Source organism: Microcebus murinus, chromosome 3 (genome assembly GCF_040939455.1).
Source record: "Microcebus murinus isolate Inina chromosome 3, M.murinus_Inina_mat1.0, whole genome shotgun sequence".
NCBI classification, from domain to species: Eukaryota; Metazoa; Chordata; class Mammalia; order Primates; family Cheirogaleidae; genus Microcebus; species Microcebus murinus.
In genome coordinates, this window is record NC_134106.1 from 57531169 (window position 1) to 57549928 (window position 18760).

The 18760-nt window shown below is 41.5% G+C and overlaps 1 protein-coding gene across 11 annotated transcripts in view; it reads right to left on the reverse strand.

The window, feature by feature from the left end:
- The window catches only part of AAK1 (AP2 associated kinase 1), a 175156-nt gene that overhangs the window by 71247 nt on the left and 85149 nt on the right, over nt 1-18760 (reverse strand). For all 11 annotated transcript variants that reach the window (XM_076000850.1, XM_012750099.3, XM_076000849.1 and 8 more), the window contains exons 4-5: nt 9461-9569; nt 7835-7977 (exon numbers count right to left, since the gene is read on the reverse strand). In XM_076000850.1, the coding sequence (XP_075856965.1) occupies nt 7835-7977; nt 9461-9569 (252 nt within the window). The remainder of the gene's footprint in view (nt 1-7834; nt 7978-9460; nt 9570-18760) is intronic.

Below are 18760 nucleotides of genomic sequence, written 5' to 3' on the forward strand. Positions count from 1 at the left end.
CTTTAGAAATTTAAAATAATTCCAAAAAAGCAACACTAATGTTTTCAATCTAATTTAGAGGTTGTAAAAATAACAGCCATCATTCACAAAGCTTTTACATGGATTACCCCACTACATTGTCATAACAACAATATTATTATCCCCATCTTACAGATGGGGAAAGTAAGGGTCAAAGTGATCAAGTCACTTGCTAAATGTCACACAGCCAATAAGTAGCAGAGCTAGGAAGTGAACCGAAGCAATTTAATACTAGAAAAGGACAGGCAGTTACATTTCAGCCAAGACAGGAAGCAGGTTAGAAGCAGAGCAATTATTCAAGGCCTCCATGCTTATCCTCCAACGAGGTTACGGGTGATGATATTTGCCCAATGCATTGCATACAAGCTTAAGGACAGGGCTTCCTTAGTTCTTTATGTTCAGAAATGTCCCTGTACTAGAAAGCTAGTCAATAAGAAACCAAGTGTTTAAACACTAGCCTGGCTGATTTGTTCAATGTCTCCTGAGCATTTCTTATAATGCTTAATATGTCCTATTATTCAACTGCTCACTCTCCACTAGTCAAATTCCAGCTACTATTCAAGACCTTGCTCAAGTCCTAACTCCTCGGTAAAACATTCCATAACCACCCTAAAAAACCTATAGAATTTACTGTCAGTAGGATAGGTCAGCAAAGGCCTTCAGGCCAAATCATGCCATGCCCCTTGGTTACTTAGCCTACAATTTATGGCTGCTTTTAAGCTCCAACAGAAGAGTTGAGCAGCTGCAACAGAAAGTATATGGCTGACAACACTAAACTTTTTACTCTTTGGCCCTTTGCAAAAAAATTTTGCCAACCTTTGGTCTGTGATAACCACCGATAACCATTTAGAATTTGGCAAAATTTTTTTCACTGTGGGTTAGAATTTAACTTCTTACATATGCTTGCTTTCCCAAACAGAGTCAAAACCTTTGAGGGCAGGATAATGTATTAATATTATGCCTGTGTATCCCCCACAAAAGCTAGTCCAGTACTGTACACACACCAGGGACCCTTAAATGTTGCTGATGAAATCACTTATTCAGCATCATTCAGCAACAATCTTCTTCCCTGGCCACCTGCACCTCGCAGAGCTCATGTGAAACCGTGCTTCTCCTATTGTTATGTGTGTATTCCCCTTCTGGGTCAGTTTCTATACTTCTAATGCTGGAATGTATCATCTAGAAAACTGAAAAGTTAATTCAAATCAAAACACAAACAAGATAGTTGAAGGGGCCAAAATTATTACTGGGGGAAGAAGGAAGACTAAGTAGACAAAGGATAGAATAAAGATGAAGCACATTGTTGGCCTGATAAGAACAATAATCCCTGCTCTGGCTACTTTGCAAGTTTGTTGGGAGGATCAAACAAGATTATGAAGGTGAAATCACTTGGCAGCAGCCACCTTAGCAATTGCTGCATTCTCCACCCACTCTTAGTCTGTGCATGTAACTTCTAACTCCTGTGAAAACCTCGAAGGCTGAACTGGTCACTGTTGCTGCCCTATGTCATCACCACCATCACCAATAACAAAACACTTAACAGAGCACAGTGCGTGGCAATGACACTGGACTTGGGGGGGCAGATCTCAGGGACTATTTTAGATGTCTGACCTTGCCCAACTCTTTAAGCCTCTTTTTGGCTTGTTTCTCATCTGCAAAGTGAGGCTGATAATGTTTCCATCATTGTTATGAAGCAAGAAAGAGAACATATGTGAAAGCAAACTATAAATCTCCCCATATACATGTAAGATGTTATTACCACACATGTGTGAGTATGAACTCCTACTATATACCAAGTAATTTTCTAGATTCTAGGAAAAGGCTGTGAACAAAACAAAGTCCACTTTCTCATGGAGCTTAGAGTCCAACTGGGAATAATAAGAAAATAATTATAATTGCCTGGTAGAGATAAATGTTATGAAATAAGTACAGCAGGTTAATATATGTCAGGTGATGAGGGATGCTATTTTACATAGCATAGTCAGAGAAGGTCTCTCTGATGAGGGGAGCAGAGACCTGAATGAAGGAGGAGCAGCCATGGGCCACCTGGGGCAGTGATCCCCAACCCTAACTAGTTTCATGGAAGACAATTTTCCCATGGACCAGGGGTTGGGAGGTAGGCAGCGGAGTTCTATGGCCTGGTACCTAACAGGCTGTGACCGGGGATTGGGGACAGCAGATCTGGGGGACAAGCATTCGAAGTAGAGAACAGCCACCAAAAGGCCATGAGATGGGAGCCTGCCTGCCGTGTCTGAGGCACAGAGGCAGGCCGCCGTGGCTGGTCCAGCAGTGTGCCTGGCAGTGGTACTGCGGAGGAAGCTGAAAACATGGGATGGGACATATTACGGGCCAGCACGGTCAGGGGAGAGGAGATGTGATAATGCAGGGCCTTGGAGCAAGTGAAGGACTTAGAAAAGTGAAACTGATAACAGGACCAAAGCACTGAGGCAGGAGTGATAGTAATTAATAATAATGATGATGGCCGGGCGTGGTGGCTCACGCCTGTAATCCTAGCACTCTGGGAGGCTGAGGCGGGAGGATCGCTCAATGTCAGGAGTTTGAAACCAGCCTGAGCAAGAGTGAGACCCCGTCTCTACTAGAAATAGAAAGAAATTAATTGGACAACTAAAAATATACAGAAAAAATTAGCCGGGCATGGTGGCACATGCTTGTAGTCCCAGCTACTCGGGAGGCTGAGGCAGGAGGATTGCTTGAGTCCAGGAGTTTGAGGTTGCTGTGAGCTAGGCTGATGCCACGGCACTCTAGCCCAGGCAAAAAGTGAGACTGTGTCTCAAAAAATAAAAAATATATATATAAAAAAAAATGATGATAATATCAGTAGCTAACAATACTTACTAAATGCTAGGCACTGTCCCATGCACTTTTACCTACCTAGAGTAGTCCGTATAATCCTTACAAAGTCTTTTTGTCCTCCTTAAAAGACTAGAAAAAAGAGGCCAGAGAAGTTACCTAACTTGTCTGAGGTCACGAGACTGACAGGGCAGGATCTGGGCTCAGGCCACCCGACTGTCAGGACCACAGTGTCACCCATTGCACTGATGTGCATTGTGCAGTGAAGTAGCATGGACAGCTCAGACTGGCAAGAGGAGAGAGAGCAGAAGAGCAGAGGACTAGAGAAGCAGACACGGGGCAGAGTGAGGAAGGCCACTCGGACGCCAATCATCATTTTAGGAAAGTTAGCGCTGCGAAAGAGAAGGGGGCCTAAGAGAAGGAAGACAATGAGGGCAGGTGCAACAGTCGTGGTGTGAGGTGGTGAGGGCCAGGTTGAAGGAAAGGTCAATAGGGATGGGTGGGTGGGGACAGATTAAATGGGATTGGGAAGGTAGAGAACCAACTGGACAGTCGTATACTACCTGGTGAAAACTTCGGAGAATTTGCATAGTGACTGTGTTTTGGCAGAGTTCCTTAGGATATGAGCCTAAAATTGGTTACTGCTGCTTCCAGACCTCAAATCTTTCAGCTCTTTGAGAGTGCAATGTTGCTGACCTCATTTCCCCAACCTGTCAGCTTAAGAGGGCTATTTAAGTTGTCACTCCCAAGCTCTGCTTTAGCTAAAAGGTCCGGGAAGCCACCTCACACCGACCTCTTCGTCTCGATATTATTCCAATCAGGTGTGGCATTCAGACATTTCAGTTGGAGAATGTATTACCACTCTAAAACTTGCAGGAGTCGATGAATGCAGGTTTTCAAACCTGTGTTTCTAAAAATGGGACAAGAAGCTTCATCCTATTGTACTTCATGAGATCAAAATCTCTTTTCTGACAAAAAAGGAGACATCTATGACTTTTTCAACATGAATGTGCTTGTTAAGTGTTCACCTTTTCTTCCCCTTTCTTAAGAGTGCTTGGCCAAATTGCATGTGGCACGATACAAAATATAAAATAAAACAAAAAACCCCAAATGGGAGTTAAAAACTTTGGTCTTTGTTCTGGTTTAATCACTTAATTAGCTGTGCAGGTCGCAGCCTTTCTGTGCCAAGGTTTCCTCATTGATAAAGGAGAGGGTTGGCTTAGGTGACCTTCCCAGATCTGTGCCCCCATGGTCAGAAATAATGCTCTTTATCTTTCCTCAGAAATGAAAATTAAAAATGGAGACAATAATTAAAGAGCTAAAATCGCGTATTTGAGGAGAGGCTGTTAACGTAAAACAGCAGCACTTCCGTAATGGTTACCACACAGGCGTCCTCAAACTACGGCCAGTGGGCCACATGCGGGTGTTTTTCCTGTTTGTTATTTTACTTCAAAATAAGATTGTGCAGTGTGCATAGGAATTTGTTCATAGTTTTTTTTAAACTATAGTCTGGCCCTCCAACGGTCTGAGGGACAGTGAACTGGCCCCCTGTTTAAACAGTTTGAGGACCCCTGCCCTAGAACATAAGCTTAGCTTAAGGACAGGGACCACTTCCAGCTATTTTCCGCATGTAACGGGAAAGACCACACGTGTGGTGGGCAGGGCTGGGGGCTTTCCTCGGTTCTGGCGAGGACGAGCAGCCCCACACACAGGGTGGCACCGGCTCAACACGGTCCGCGGCAAACCTGACCTGTGCTCCTTCCCATGTCCCACCGGCTGTGATTCACGGTGGCGCCTCCTCACCAAATTGAAGCCTGCTCGGAGAGAAGCAACTCGTACTTGCTCTGGCAAACAGGAGAAGAGAGAACTTTTTGGCTAGTCCACCGCCAGGACTGCGGTGGCTGGTTCCAGCAGCGACTGGGAACCCAGAGTGGCTGAGGCTACATGAAGCTACGACAGAGCAGGGTAAATGGGAGGTGCTTGGGGACTTTCCACTCCAACCTTGGGAAGCCGGAGGTGCAGCGGGCAACTGTTACTGCCCACCACACACATACTAGGAGAAATCAGCAACGTCCAACATGCTAATGAAAGCACCACATGGCAAGGAGTGCTATGATTTGGGGAGTTTTAGAAAGCTTCGATCGAGACAACTAGGAGTCAATGACTAAAGACAGCAACAAGGATTTCTCTGCAACAATCATGATCGAGGCCTCCCCAGCATAGAGGAGAAAGGGAAACAGAGCCAGGCTCCTGAACTGGCAGGATACCCAATGGTCTTCAATATCACTTAAAACACAACCACAGAGCCCAGAGCTGTGCTCCCAGAACCACGCTGCCTCCCTCTGAGGTGCACTGAGGTGCAAAAAGTGAAGCACTGAGGGAGGCTGGGGAGCGAGCGTGGTAGCCTCTTGCCTATGCTGCTGCTCCACATTCTGCTGCTGGAACACCCTGTGGACCGTTCAGTGCAGTGAAGGAAGAGTCTGGGCCCTGCTGCCTTCACCCTACCGTGTTTCCCCGAAAATAAGACAGGGTCTTATATTTATTTTTCCTCAAGAAGACACCCTAGGGCTTATTTTCAGGGGATATGTTATTTTTTTTTAAGTACGGTACAACAATCTACATTTATTCAAATAGAGTTAAGTCGTCTTCTTCTGGAACATCATCGTAACTCTCCAAACCCCAAATTCCATCCTGAATTTCTTGCGACTCTATTTCCTTTAGAATCATTTGCACCAAACTGTCGAGCAATAGAGCTCTCATGGGGCAGGTGAGAAAGGCTGCTTGTCTTCTTTACCTCTCCTCGATGAAATGCATGGGTTATGCAGATATGCTGCAGGGATGTACTTAGACTGACGCACTCTCCTGCAACCTCACCATGGCACTAACAAAGCTCCACTCCACAGACAAACGAACCAAGGTTCGGCGAGGCTAGCGAGAAGCAAGCCAGGGAGCCTGGAAGGAAGAGCTAGAGAGAACACTTGGTCCCAATGGTCAAGGAAGAGGCAGTCAAAAAGGAGCCAGAGGCCACAGGGAGAATAAGACAGGGACTGGACTGTGTCCTGTCCTTTGCACTTGGCAATGCAGAGGAAGCTGCCTGAGCTCTCTCACAGCATTTACAATTCTGTCGGTATCTGTCACACAGTGCTGCAGAACCAGAGTTCAAATATGAAATCTGACCCCATTTGACACTGAAGGGGGGACAATGGGACTACAGAGAGGCCCAAAGTCACCTGGGTTATAACAGCAGTGCACACCAGCCAAACTTCTCCCCTATTTCATTGCCTCTCACAAACTCTTCTCCAAGGCAGGCAGCAGGGACAGTGGTCAGGTCCTTAAATTTTGGTGCTACTGCCTATTTCAAAACACATGCTAACAGGATTTAACCAAGAATTTCACTCATTGTTAAAGGCAACTAGGAATAAGTGCCAATACACATCCAGAGCAACGAATGGCCTGCAGTCACTCTAGCCTGGTCTGCAACTGGCCATGCACCAGCCCTTACCTACCTCTTCATACCCACACACCTTGCTGTTCCCCTTCCTCAGGCAGCCTTTCAGCTCTGCTCTTTCTCTGGAATGTTCTCCATGCTCTCTGTGACCACTCATATCCTATCAGTCCGTCGAAATCCCACCTTTCCAGAAAATTCCAACCACTACTGCCTGATCCCACTATCTGACCATACATTAAGCCCCTTCATTCTCTTCTCTTCAGCACTTTCTTCCATGGAGTTTTTTATTTCACCTATTTCTGTTTTAAGTCTAAATATTTCATTGGTATCTTCTTACCCACAATACTTTAAACATCTTGAGGGTAGGAACGTTACTTCTGCACCATCCCCACAGAATTATGAACTTGTTCTATGCTAGGCTCATAATACAAATTCACTGAGATGGATTTTCCTTTTTCTACTCAGGAAAAAAAAAAAGGCGGGGGGGGGGCTGACTGTGGGTAGAAGTACACTAGAGAAGGATAAGGCTTTTGGAGATGTATACCTGTTTTCCTGTAAGCTACCAGCCTCAGTACAGAAATGCCAGTATGTACCACTTTATACTCACTAAGATGGTTAAAATAAAAAAGGAATAACAAGTGTTGGTAAAGACATGGAGAAATTGGAACCCTCATATATTGCTGATGGATGTAAAATAGCACAGCCACTTTGGAAAACAGTTAGCATGTTCCCTCCAAAGTTAAACATATTGCTGGGTACAATGGTTCATGCCTATAATCCCAGCACTTTGGGAGGACAAGATGGGAGGATCACCTAATGCAGGAGTTCAAGACCATCCTGGACAATATAGCAAAACCTCATCTCCACCAAAAAGAAAGAAAGAAAAAAAGAGTGAGACCCTGTCTCAAAACAACAACAAAAACGTTAAACTTAGAGTTACCCTATGACCCAGCAATTCCACCCATAGGTATATACCTAAGAGAATTCAAAACATATTAAAAAACTGGTATCTGAATCTTCATACCAGCATTACTGTAATAGCCAAAAAGTAGAAACAACTCAAATGTCCCTTAGTGAATGAATGGATAAACAAAACCAATTCCATTCAACAAACATTGTCAAGTGACTACAGTATAAAAGGCACAGTGTAAGGTGAAGACAACTAGGACAAATTTTAAAAATAATCAATTAATGGATTTTGCAAATATGAAACAGACTTTAAAAACCAAGCATCATTGTTCACAAAGTATTTCAATTAGCATATTACTTTTCAAGAATCTAGAAAAGTGAATTGGGGAGTTTATCAGGAAAAATGAAAACAACATGGGTTTAGGCATTTGATAATTATATAAAGGATTTCTGGAGGCTTAAGTAACAAAACTGATAACTGTATTACACTTTTTCCTTTGTTATTTTCTTTTCCCAGGCAGAATATAAGCTTAGAATTAGGGGCGATACGTTCAAATTCTCTCACATCCCCAGAGTATCACTCTATCCCCGGACCAGTTAGAAGATACTCAGCAAGAACACATTGAAGGAAAGAGTGTGGTCTGTTACCTTCAGGTCACGGTGGATAATGGGAGTTTTGCACTGATGCAGGCGGGCAACGGCTTCACAAGTATCACAAAATATCTGGAGCACTTCATTCTCTGTAAAACCTGTCTGCAGGCGCTGGTTCATCAGGTTTACCACTTGGCCTCCTGAGATGAGTGCAGAGCAAAGGAGAGGTTATAAACATTCAGACTTGTCACCTAGCGCAAGAGAATGAATGGCTGTCCAAAGGTAGCAGCCTGGACTAAGGTAACAGAGCTGATCATTGGCCAAGCCAGGACTAAAACCCAGGTGTCTTGACTCCCAGCTTGGGATTTGTTTTCTTACAATCCAATCCCTCCTTTAACATGTCAAAAACAGTTTCTTTATTTTACAAAGCACTCCAGACGTGAGCTGCCCCCATTATGTCTTCAAGATTATAGTAGAACTGACAATATGGCCCTGCTGTAGTTGCCTGATTATACTGTCCCAATTGTGTATGAGATGAGGCCACTGCCTCAACTTGCCATATCTGTGAGTGAGAATCAGAAAGCACAATAGATCCTGGGAGCAGGAATAAGACAGTTTTATAGTCTGCACTTAAGAAACACTTGGTCTCTCTGGCTTCACTACTTATTGCTTGGCCTGCAGAAATACTATACCAACATTTACTCTCTAGGACAAAAAGATTGATGGCCTCACTTAGAAAATCATCCAGATCCCTGGATGTTCCTACTACCTGGTCTCTAAACAATTTACTGTCCAAAAAGGAATAGGCAAACAGAAACAAACTGTCAAACTCAAATTTGGTAGTATTTTAGAAAACCAGGTTAATAGTTAATACAGTGAAGGCTGAAATTACTGATTAACATCACATTTTTGAGATTAGCCTCATATTTAATTTATGGACAGTATCTTTAAGGGTGAGGGGAATGTGAGTGGCACTAAGGGTGATTACAAAACAGGGCATCAAACAGTAAGACAATGACCTAAGCCAAACCTCCCAACAATGATTTTTATGAAATGCAGTCAACTCTGGATAAATCCACGCTACAGTTTGAATTTCCCAAGATAAATGTTTTTTGACACTTCAAGCTTTCAATTACTTAACTCTAACTGTTAACAGCAGCATCATTTGAACATAGCCTCACCTTACTAGGAATTACAGCTCGAGAACAAGGACAGGAGAGTCAATTCCATTAGATGGAAAGAATTCTTTTACCCCATAACACAAGGACGGTGGTGTGAATGGGAAAAAGAACACATGGGTGAGGAAGGGGGGAGGCTGCATTGTGTCTTTAGTCCAGCTGTAGTTGGGTCTTTATTATGTTCCTTCATCATTTGTTTTAAAGTATCACAAGGAACATATCTATTCTCATTCTTACATGTCATTTATATACAAGCATCAAATCTTCCTAAACTTAACAAAAATGGAATTTTATATTATCCATCACTTTCAATTGTTTGTGCCACTGCTCTTTGCCATTATAATAACCAAGAATTGACAGCAGACTCAGTGTCTTTTAACCTCTTCATTTTCTCATCTGTAAAACCAGAACAACATACTTCAGGGTGCAGGGCACATTAAGTGAAATGACCCCCATGCTCTTGACAATCAAAATGCTAGAGAAATGAGAGCTTATACATACATACCTCTACAGAAGTCCATCAGAATGAGAACTTCCCATACGTCGCCGCTACTCACATTGTTGATACTAGAATCAATGTAACCCACGATATTCTTGTGCCCTGACAGGTCCCTCTGTGAACAAGAGTTGAGAAATACATTATCAGTTACAGACACCAATTTGGACAGAATGAGGCAGTCAGTTCCATTAGCACAGATAATTTAAATACACGGAGATGACACTAACAGTCCTGAGAGGTAAGACTAAAGAGCAGGGTCAACAACAGGTTTCCAGTGGTCTCTGAGATTCACAGCCAGATCTTCAGTAGCAATCCCATGACCTTACTAAACCAGAGCACTCTTTAAAACCTACATTCTAGAGTCAAATGCACACAGAATGCCTACTTGCTCACTGCATCAATGCTCCATATAAACCAGAAGCAAAGACCCCCATCTTCAGAAACACTGCAGAAGGGTTAGGGGTACCAAGACAGTATGGACTATTTAAATATGTGAATTTTTAATTAAGAAGAATAAAATTGATGTTATCCCTGGTTGTGGGGGCAAAAGTGAAGCCAACTTGACTTTTAAATAGTTTATACTGTTTTCTTCCTTTAGGAAATAAACAAAAAGAATAACTATTTACAAAGTTTTGAAGGGACTACAATAGCATCTAGACCTAAGCATTTTGCTCATAATTAAGCCTTTCAAGCCAACCAACTGGGACAGAAGATGGGGCATGTTTCCAGCTCTTCAGTTGCAATTACAGCAAGCAGTTCCAGCTGCTTCCATTGAGGCATCTCTTAGGGTTGCTTGTGGGATTCATTCATCCAGCAAATATTTACTGAGCACTTCCTATGTGTCAGGACCCATTTAGGCACTGGAAGCTGCCTCACATCTTGGTATAGTTGTTTCAACATCCATGGAGGCGGATCTTTGTAATGATGGTGTTTAAAACCCCAGGTCATTAACAACTAAGTTGTGGGAAGAAAAAGTAAGCAAGCTGGGTAATATGATATTTTTGCACAAATACAAGGTAAGGTTTTATTTTTTAAGAACTAGTTTTAATAAATTTTTTACTTTTGTTTAAAAAGGTCAGGGGGAGGGAGTAGAAAACATGTGGTCCTATGAGAGTCACCATACAAACTTGGCAGTCTGGTCTATGAGAATGAAAACTACCACCACGCTAACTAGAGATTCAGTGTTTAAAGTGACACAAATTATATATCAAAATAAGAGGAAGCTTCACAGTAGTGAACACACCTGAACCCTGAGTACCAAAGTTAAAACTCATTAGAACTTTCCTCTGAGTGATGGATTAGGAATAACTATTGCCTCAGATATAGCAGACTTAAAAAAGGGGGGGAGGGTAGACAAAGGCTAAAAGGTGACCTTTGCAGGAACTGGCAAATGGAAATCAGTGGAGACTTGTGACAGTAATTTCAGAGCAAGGATGGGATAGTGGTGAGAATGGAAATGGACTTGCAAAGAATGACAGTTGAGCAGGTAGAGCCAGGGACTGCAGATTGCTCTTCCAGAATATCTGTGCTTAAGAAAGGAGCAGCAATGAGGGAAGGAATGTTTAGGATGGGAGAAAATTGAGCACTGGAGAGCAGAAGGGGCCAGGAAAAGAAAGCTTTAAGATACTGGACGGGCGCGGTGGCTCACGCCTGTAATCCTAGCACCCTGGGAGGCCCAGCCGGGCGGACTGCTCAAGGTCAGGAGTTCGAAACCAGCCTGAGCAAGACCTACTAAAAATAGAAAGAAATCAACTGACCAACTAAAATTGACCAACTAAAAATATATATATACAAAAAATTAGCCGGGCATGGTGGGACATGCCTGTAGTCCCAGCTACTCGGGAGGCTGAGGCAGTAGGATCACTTGAGCCCAGGAGATTGAGGTTGCTGTGAGCTAGGCTGACACCACGGCATTCACTCTAGCCTGGGCAACAAAGTGAGACTCAGTCTCAAAAAAAAAAAAAAAAAGAAAAGAAAAAGAAGATACAGGAGAGGATGAGGACAATCGATGGAACAAAGTCTGGTAGACAGAAGGGTGGGGAGTAAGAGTACTGTTAAAGGGACTGGTATTAGAATAACATTTTTTTTTCTTGGCAAGCAGGAAGGAGGCAAGGATAAATGTGCATACTGGTTTAAGGCTTTAGAAAAAGGGATTTCAAGTGAGTTTAGATCTATTATTTTGGTGTTGGTAGAGGACAAGGTCATCTTTGAAATGTACAGGAAGGACAAAGAAGCTTGATGAGATAAAAGGCTTAGAGTCTTTGCTTTGTGTAATAGATAAGAGAGATGATGAGGCCAGAAAGCAGTCTCTAGAGTTCAAGTTTTTCCCAAACAGAAAGTGATTTCAGGGCTCAGGTTTCAGTGGCCTATTCTTTCCTCTGCTTTTCCATCTTATCATCGACCCTTCTAGAACTTGTTTCCATTCACACATTCCAAGAAGTAGGAAGAATTGGAAAGAAGCTCTTTGAATCCAAAATAAAGCAGATCATATCATGTCCTCCAAATGTCCACAAGGAGGAATGAAATACCAATGTCTCTAAATTCAGCTACTTGAAAAAGAACCAGCAACGTTGTCTCTGAGTTTGTTCCATCCCAAGAGGAATAACAAAGCATCTGGGAAGAAAGAAAAAAGTTTAGTGGAACCATGCTATGGTTTTTTTTTTTTTTTTTTTGAGACAGAGTCTCGCTTTGTTGCCCAGGCTAGTGTGAGTGCCGTGGCATCAGCCTAGCTCACGGCAACCTCAAACTCCTGGGCTCAAGCGATCATTCTGCCTCAGCCTCCCAAGTGGCTGGGACTACAGGCATGCGCCACCATGCCCGGCTAATTTTTTATATATATATTATTTGGCCAATTAATTTCTTTCTATTTATAGTAGAGACGGGGTCTCACTCTTGCTCAGGCTGGTTTCGAACTCCTGACCTCGAGCAATCCGCCCGCCTCGGCCTCCCAGAGAGCTAGGATTACAGGCGTGAGCCACCGCGCCCGGCCCATGCTATGGTTTGAAGGTTTGTGCCCCCTCCAAAATTCATGTTGAAACTTAAATCCCCAATGCAACAGTATTAAAAGGTGGGGTCTTTAGGAGCGCTGGAGGGAACTAGCTAAGGCCTTTTGTCTTCTGCCTTCCACCATGTGAAGAAAGCAGCATTCGAGGTGCCATCATGGAAGCAGAGACCAGGCCCTTACCAGACACCAAACCTGCTGGTGCTTTGGTCTTGGACTTTCCAGCCTCCAGAGAGTAAGAAAATAAATTTCTGATTTTTATAAATTAACCAGCTTCAGATATTTTGTTACAGTAGCATGAATGGACCAAGACAAGCTAAGAACAGTTCAAGAGCCATTAATGGACCAAAACTGGATAATTAACATCTGCAGATGACACCTTGCAGTTTGCCAAGATGTCTGCTAAACAGTTCAAGTCCAAAGTGTAGTTCATTTTGTCTTCTGCAGAGCTCCTAAGATATGTCCAAGTAGAAAATACTCTCTGTCTGGAGGGAGATAATGGCATTACCTTTAATGACTTGATAATGCAACATCTCAGATTTTAGAGTAAAACCTCACTAGTTTATTAACTGATGGAGATCTCTTTGAATGGCTATGAAATGTAGAAAAGGTGAATATATATATATATATATATATATATATATATATATTTTTTAGGGGGTTGTAAGGAGAGGTGTTCAGTTACCTTGTTTGTTTTTGTTGAGACAGAGTTTCCCTCTGTTACCCTGGGTAAAGTACAGTGGCGTCATTGTAACTTACTGCAACTTCTAGGCTCAAGTGATCCTTCTGCCTCAGCCTCCCAGGTAGCTTGGACTACAGGTGTGCCACAACACCTGGCTGGATTTTTTTTTCCTTTCTTTTTGGTAGAAACAGGGTCTCACTGTTGCTCAGGCTAGTCTTGGACTCCTGAGCTCAAATAATCCTCCTGCCTCGGCCTCTCAGATTGCTAGGTCAAGAGAAAATCTTACCAAGAATTGAAACTGACTTGAATTTAGGGTACACTGGCAGCAGCTCCTGCCCAGTTCTTAGCAGCAACAGGCAGATGATGGCCAAGCTTTCCTCTAGCATTGGTAAAAAGACCAGCCGCAAGTTTGTACAACAGAAATGGATGCAGAGTTAGAGAATGGAAGCCACATGGGGAGTACTTCAGCTACCACCTGCTTCCTCAGAAACAGGCAGGATGTGGGGAAGATGCTTTGCTGTCCTTGCCTACAACGGTTATTTGGAGTATTAAGATTTTGACAAGTGTAAGTCAAAATGTGATTTTCAGGGCAGTGGAGAATATTCAGTTAAACTACAGATCACATCAGTTCCTACTACATGATTTAATCAGTCATCCTTTTAAAGAGTTTGCATTGTCATTTTAAAACGTATTTTTAAACTAACATTAAACAACATTAATAAAGTACTGACAAACTTTATTAATGTTATTAGAAGATTTGCTTTATTGAATAGATATTTTAAATGGTTTGTAGTTAGCTTATTAACTTTCATATTCAACTGCTTGAAGCCCTGAAAAGACTTTTTCATAAACACATGAAAAAGCTACCATTGTTGAAAAACAGGCCTTCAACCCATATCCTATAGATTATCATAAATTCTAAGTTTATCTGGGGTTCTAATTAATGGTACTTGTAGCACAGAACAATATACTATCCTTAGCCTCAAAATTCCTGTGATAGGAGAATTCCTAGTTAAGAACCTTAAGGCCTTATGAAAAAACCGAGGACTCAATTCCTAAGTACATCCATGAAAATCTTCACACATACATTCAAGAAAACGGAGATAGCATTCTAAATAGCATATCAATAACATGTTACTCATCTCAAAATAGTAAAAATGAGCATTGTATATAACGAATTTCCCAAGGAGGGCCACCCTTCCTTTGGAATTTCAGCATGCAAATTCCTGATGCTGATAGTGCTTGCATTTGCAGACAGTGAGTTTCTGAAGACGTATCTTTACCGGCTTTGATCCTCCATTCAAATGTTCAACAATTTTCAGATTTTATGACTCAGCACCATTGCTTCCTACTTCTGGAATCACACTATGTTTCCACAGACTCTCTTAAGCAATTTCAGCTTCTTAACTTAAAACATGAAGGAAAGCAGTTCTAAGGCCTGGAATTAGATTATTTCTCCCAAGGCTGTGTTATAAATGTCATCTTCTGCTTTTCCATTTCCTTCTCCTTTTCTCCCTAGAACCCTAAATTTCCTTTATAACTCTCTTCAAGAGGAGTTATTCACGGCCAACAAAACTATCAAGCCCAGTGCAACAGGAAAACAAAAAGCACTTTGAGATCTGGGCTAGCCCTGGATTTCTATTGGAGAACCTTTTGGACTTTTGCTACATAAAGAGTTCCAGATATTTTTCTCTTCCCTATACCCATCTTTATTCTCCCTTTCCCAAGTCTTACTTGTTAATTAATCCTGTACTTACTGAATAGACCCTTAAAAGTCATCTAGAGTCTCATTCTAGAGCAGTGCTGATCAAACTTTGATATGCATATATCATATGCATATGCACCTGGGGATCCTGTAAACAGGCAGATTCTAATCCAGTAGGCCTGGGATAGGGCCTGAAGTTCTAAGTTTCTAATAGGTGTGTACTTATGCTGCTGGTCAGTGGTGCTTAAAGTAGCAAGGATCTAGAGCAGGGGTCCTCAAACTTTTTAAACATGGGGCCAGTTCACTGTCCCTCAGACCGTTGAAGGGCCGTTGGAGAGTGTGGCACACATTCCATAAATGTGCACTGTGGGCCCAGGACCAGTCGGCTGCTAAGCAGGACAGGCAGCACTGATCTAGAGCAGTGGCATTCGAAATGTGGTCCACAAACATCTTCTGGTTAATAAACTGTTACCAGCCTGTAAAAGGAGATAAGAAACTTGCTCCAGGACATAAATCAATCATATCACTAAGCTGATATATTTTTCCCCCCTAGCTAGATTTTACCTGGGAGGGAAGTAGTTCATTGATTTGTATTCTGGTACAAGATCCTTTTAGTAGCATCCATACTTTTTTGATAAGAGTGCCCAGACAACTCAATGGGCAAAGAATGATCTTTTCAAAAAGTGGTGCTGAGACAAGTAGATATCCACATGCAAAAGAATGAATTTGGATCCCTACCTCACATCGTATGCAATAATTAACTAAAAAGGGATTAAAGACCTAAACATTCTTCAAAGAAAATTTATGTGTGAATCTTCATGATTTTGGATAAAATAATACTTAGATATGACACTAGCCATAGGCAATCAAGGAAAATGTAAATAAATTGTACTTCATCAAAATTAAACACTTGTGTTTCTAATAACACTACTATAAAAGTCAAAAGACAGCATATAAAATGAAAGAAAATATTTATAAATCATATATCTGATAAGGATTTAGCATCCAGAATGTGTAAAGAACTCTTACAATTCAACAAAAGACAAAAAAAAATGTAAAAATTGGCAAAGGATCCAGATAGACATTTTTCCAAAGAACATACAAATGGCTGATAAGCACATGAATAGATGCTCAACATCATCTATCACTATGAAAATGCAAAACCACAATGAGAGACCACTTCACATCCACTAGGATAGCTATAATCAACAACATAAATAATAAAAAATGTTGGCAAGGATATGAAAATTAGAGCCCTCACATATTACTGGTGGAAATTTAAAATGATACAGCTGTCAAAACACTTTGCCAGTTCCTCAAAAAGTAGAGTTACCATATGACCCAGTAATTTCACTCTTATTTCACTCAACAGATGTGAAAATATTATGTCCACATAGAAATTTATACACAAATGTTCTTAGCAGCATTATTCATAATAGCCAAAAAGTGAAAACAACCAAAATCTCCATCAACTGATGAACAGATAAATGATACATTCATACAATAGAATATCACACAGCCGTAAAAAGGAATGAAGTACTGATACATGCTACAACGTGGATGAACTTTAAAAACATTATGCTAAGTGAAAAAAGACAAAAGAGGCCACATATTGTATTAGTCCATTTATATGAAATGTCCAGAATAGCCCACTGCAACCTCAAACGCCTGGGCTCCAGCAATCCTCCTGCCTCAGCCTCCCAAGTAGCTGGGACTACAGGTACGTGCCACCATGCCCCACTAATTTTTTCTATTTTTTGTATAGATGGAATCTTACTATGTTGCTCAGGCTAGTCTCAAAATCCTGGCCTCAAGCAATCCTCTCACCTTGGCCTCCCAAAGTGCTAGGATTGTAGGCATGAACCACAGTGCCCAGCCAACCATATTCTTTTAAAGGGTGAATTTTATGGTATATGAAATTTATCTCAACTTATACACACAAAAAACAATATGATAGACTGGGAAGAAAATAAAATTTTATAAAAAGTAAACACACAGGAAGAGAAAAGCAAAAAAAAACAAAGATCCTTTGAGTAGTGCTGATCTAAAGCAACCAGGCAGTTCATATCTGGAGCCCTAGTATAACCTTTTGACAAACTGTTTTCTTAAAATAATGCACTTCCTTAGGCCCTCAGCCCATCTACAGACAGTCCTCACTGTTACACAGTTCTTCCTTACATTCACCTGGAAAATTCTACCTACTGACTTTCTAGATTGCCCTCTCTAGAGCAAAATTAGCAAGTCTAGTCTATTTTCCAACAGGTGAAATATATTATTTAGACTGAGTGTTCTTGTCTTTATGTTAAACATCTCCACTTCCTCTGACGTGGTTTTTAAGACCATTTTGGCTGCTTCCCCATTTACGTGCTTTGCTTTGCTGTATTCTTTTTGTAAGAACAGCCCCAGGACGGGCAGGTGGGAGGGGGGAGGGGGGATGGGTATATACAACCACCACAAGTAAGATGTGCAACGTTTGGGAGATGGACACACTTGAGGCTCTTACTCGAGGGGGGAGGGAGGGTATCAGCAATATATGTAACCTTAACACTTGTACCCCCATAATATGCTAAAAAAAAAAAAAAAAAAAAAAGAACAGCCCCAGGAAATGAATGAAATACTACAAGGCTGGTCCGACTCGGGCAGAGTAGACTAGCACTATCACCTTCTATAAATCTATTAGTATAGCTAAAAATTACTTTCTTTTTCTTTTGGCAGCCATATCATACTATATATGCATGCTGAATTAACTGACCACTTAAATACCTAAGTCTTTTTTCCACTCATGCTGCTTTTAATCTCTGCCTCTCCAGAATTATGCTTGTAAAGTTCATTAAAATAAAATAACATTCCCAGTATCTTGGATCTTACCTTGTTATTTCAACTCATTAGAATCAGTCAACTGCTCTAATGTGTAAGAATCATTTTGGATCTTAATTCTACCACTTAATGTAGTTGTTACACCTTTCAACTTTATATCAGATATATAATTGATAAGTGTATCTTCTATTTCTTTAACCAAATTATTCATTAAATGTAAAATAACATAAAGCCAATGGTAAGCCACAGTGATTTTTTTCCTAGAAAGTTCCTCCATGCTATTATAATATCAAAACATTGATCAGAAACCTTTCTAACCAGTAGCAATTAGATCTAACTGTACTAGCATCCAACCTGGACTCTCCACTTTGCTCACAGATGTCTTGTAGTGTCCTCATCCAAACACCTGGCCCAAACCCACAGATGCTGGATCTACTACATCCCCCTTAGCTCCCTATCCAGAAACCTTCCCAAAGGAGGACAGATGTTGATATGACACAGCTTGTTCTTACTGAACCCAAAGGCTATTTGGATCCCTCCTTAATCATGCAAGTGACTACAAAACAGCCTAAAATTTTTTTAAAAATGTGTAAGGCCAGGCGCAGTGGTTTACGCTTGTAATCTTAGCACTCTGGGAGGCTGTGGTGGGAGGATCGCTTGAGGTCAGGAGTTCAAGACCAGCTTGAGCAAGAGCGAGCAATTGCCTCTACAAAACATAGGAAAAATAGCCAGGTGTGGTGGTGTGTCCCTGTAGTCCCAGCTACTCAGGAGGCTGGGCAGGAGGATTGATTGCTTGAGCTGAGGAGTTCGAGGTTGCAGTGAGCTATTAATATGATCATTCCATCGCACTTTAGTCATGGCGATAGAGACTCTGTTTCAAAAAGGGGGGGGTGTAATATATTAACATTCATAGAGTACAGAATATTAAACAATTATTTCCTACTCTAGTCACCATTTCCTATAGGGAACCAACCACTTTTATTTCTTTCTCTCTCTCACTTACTCTTTTTCACCCTCCCAGCATTTTTTCAGGCAAATTCAAACAATATGTATTATGTACACATATATACTTTCTTACACAAAAGATAGCAGCATCAAAGC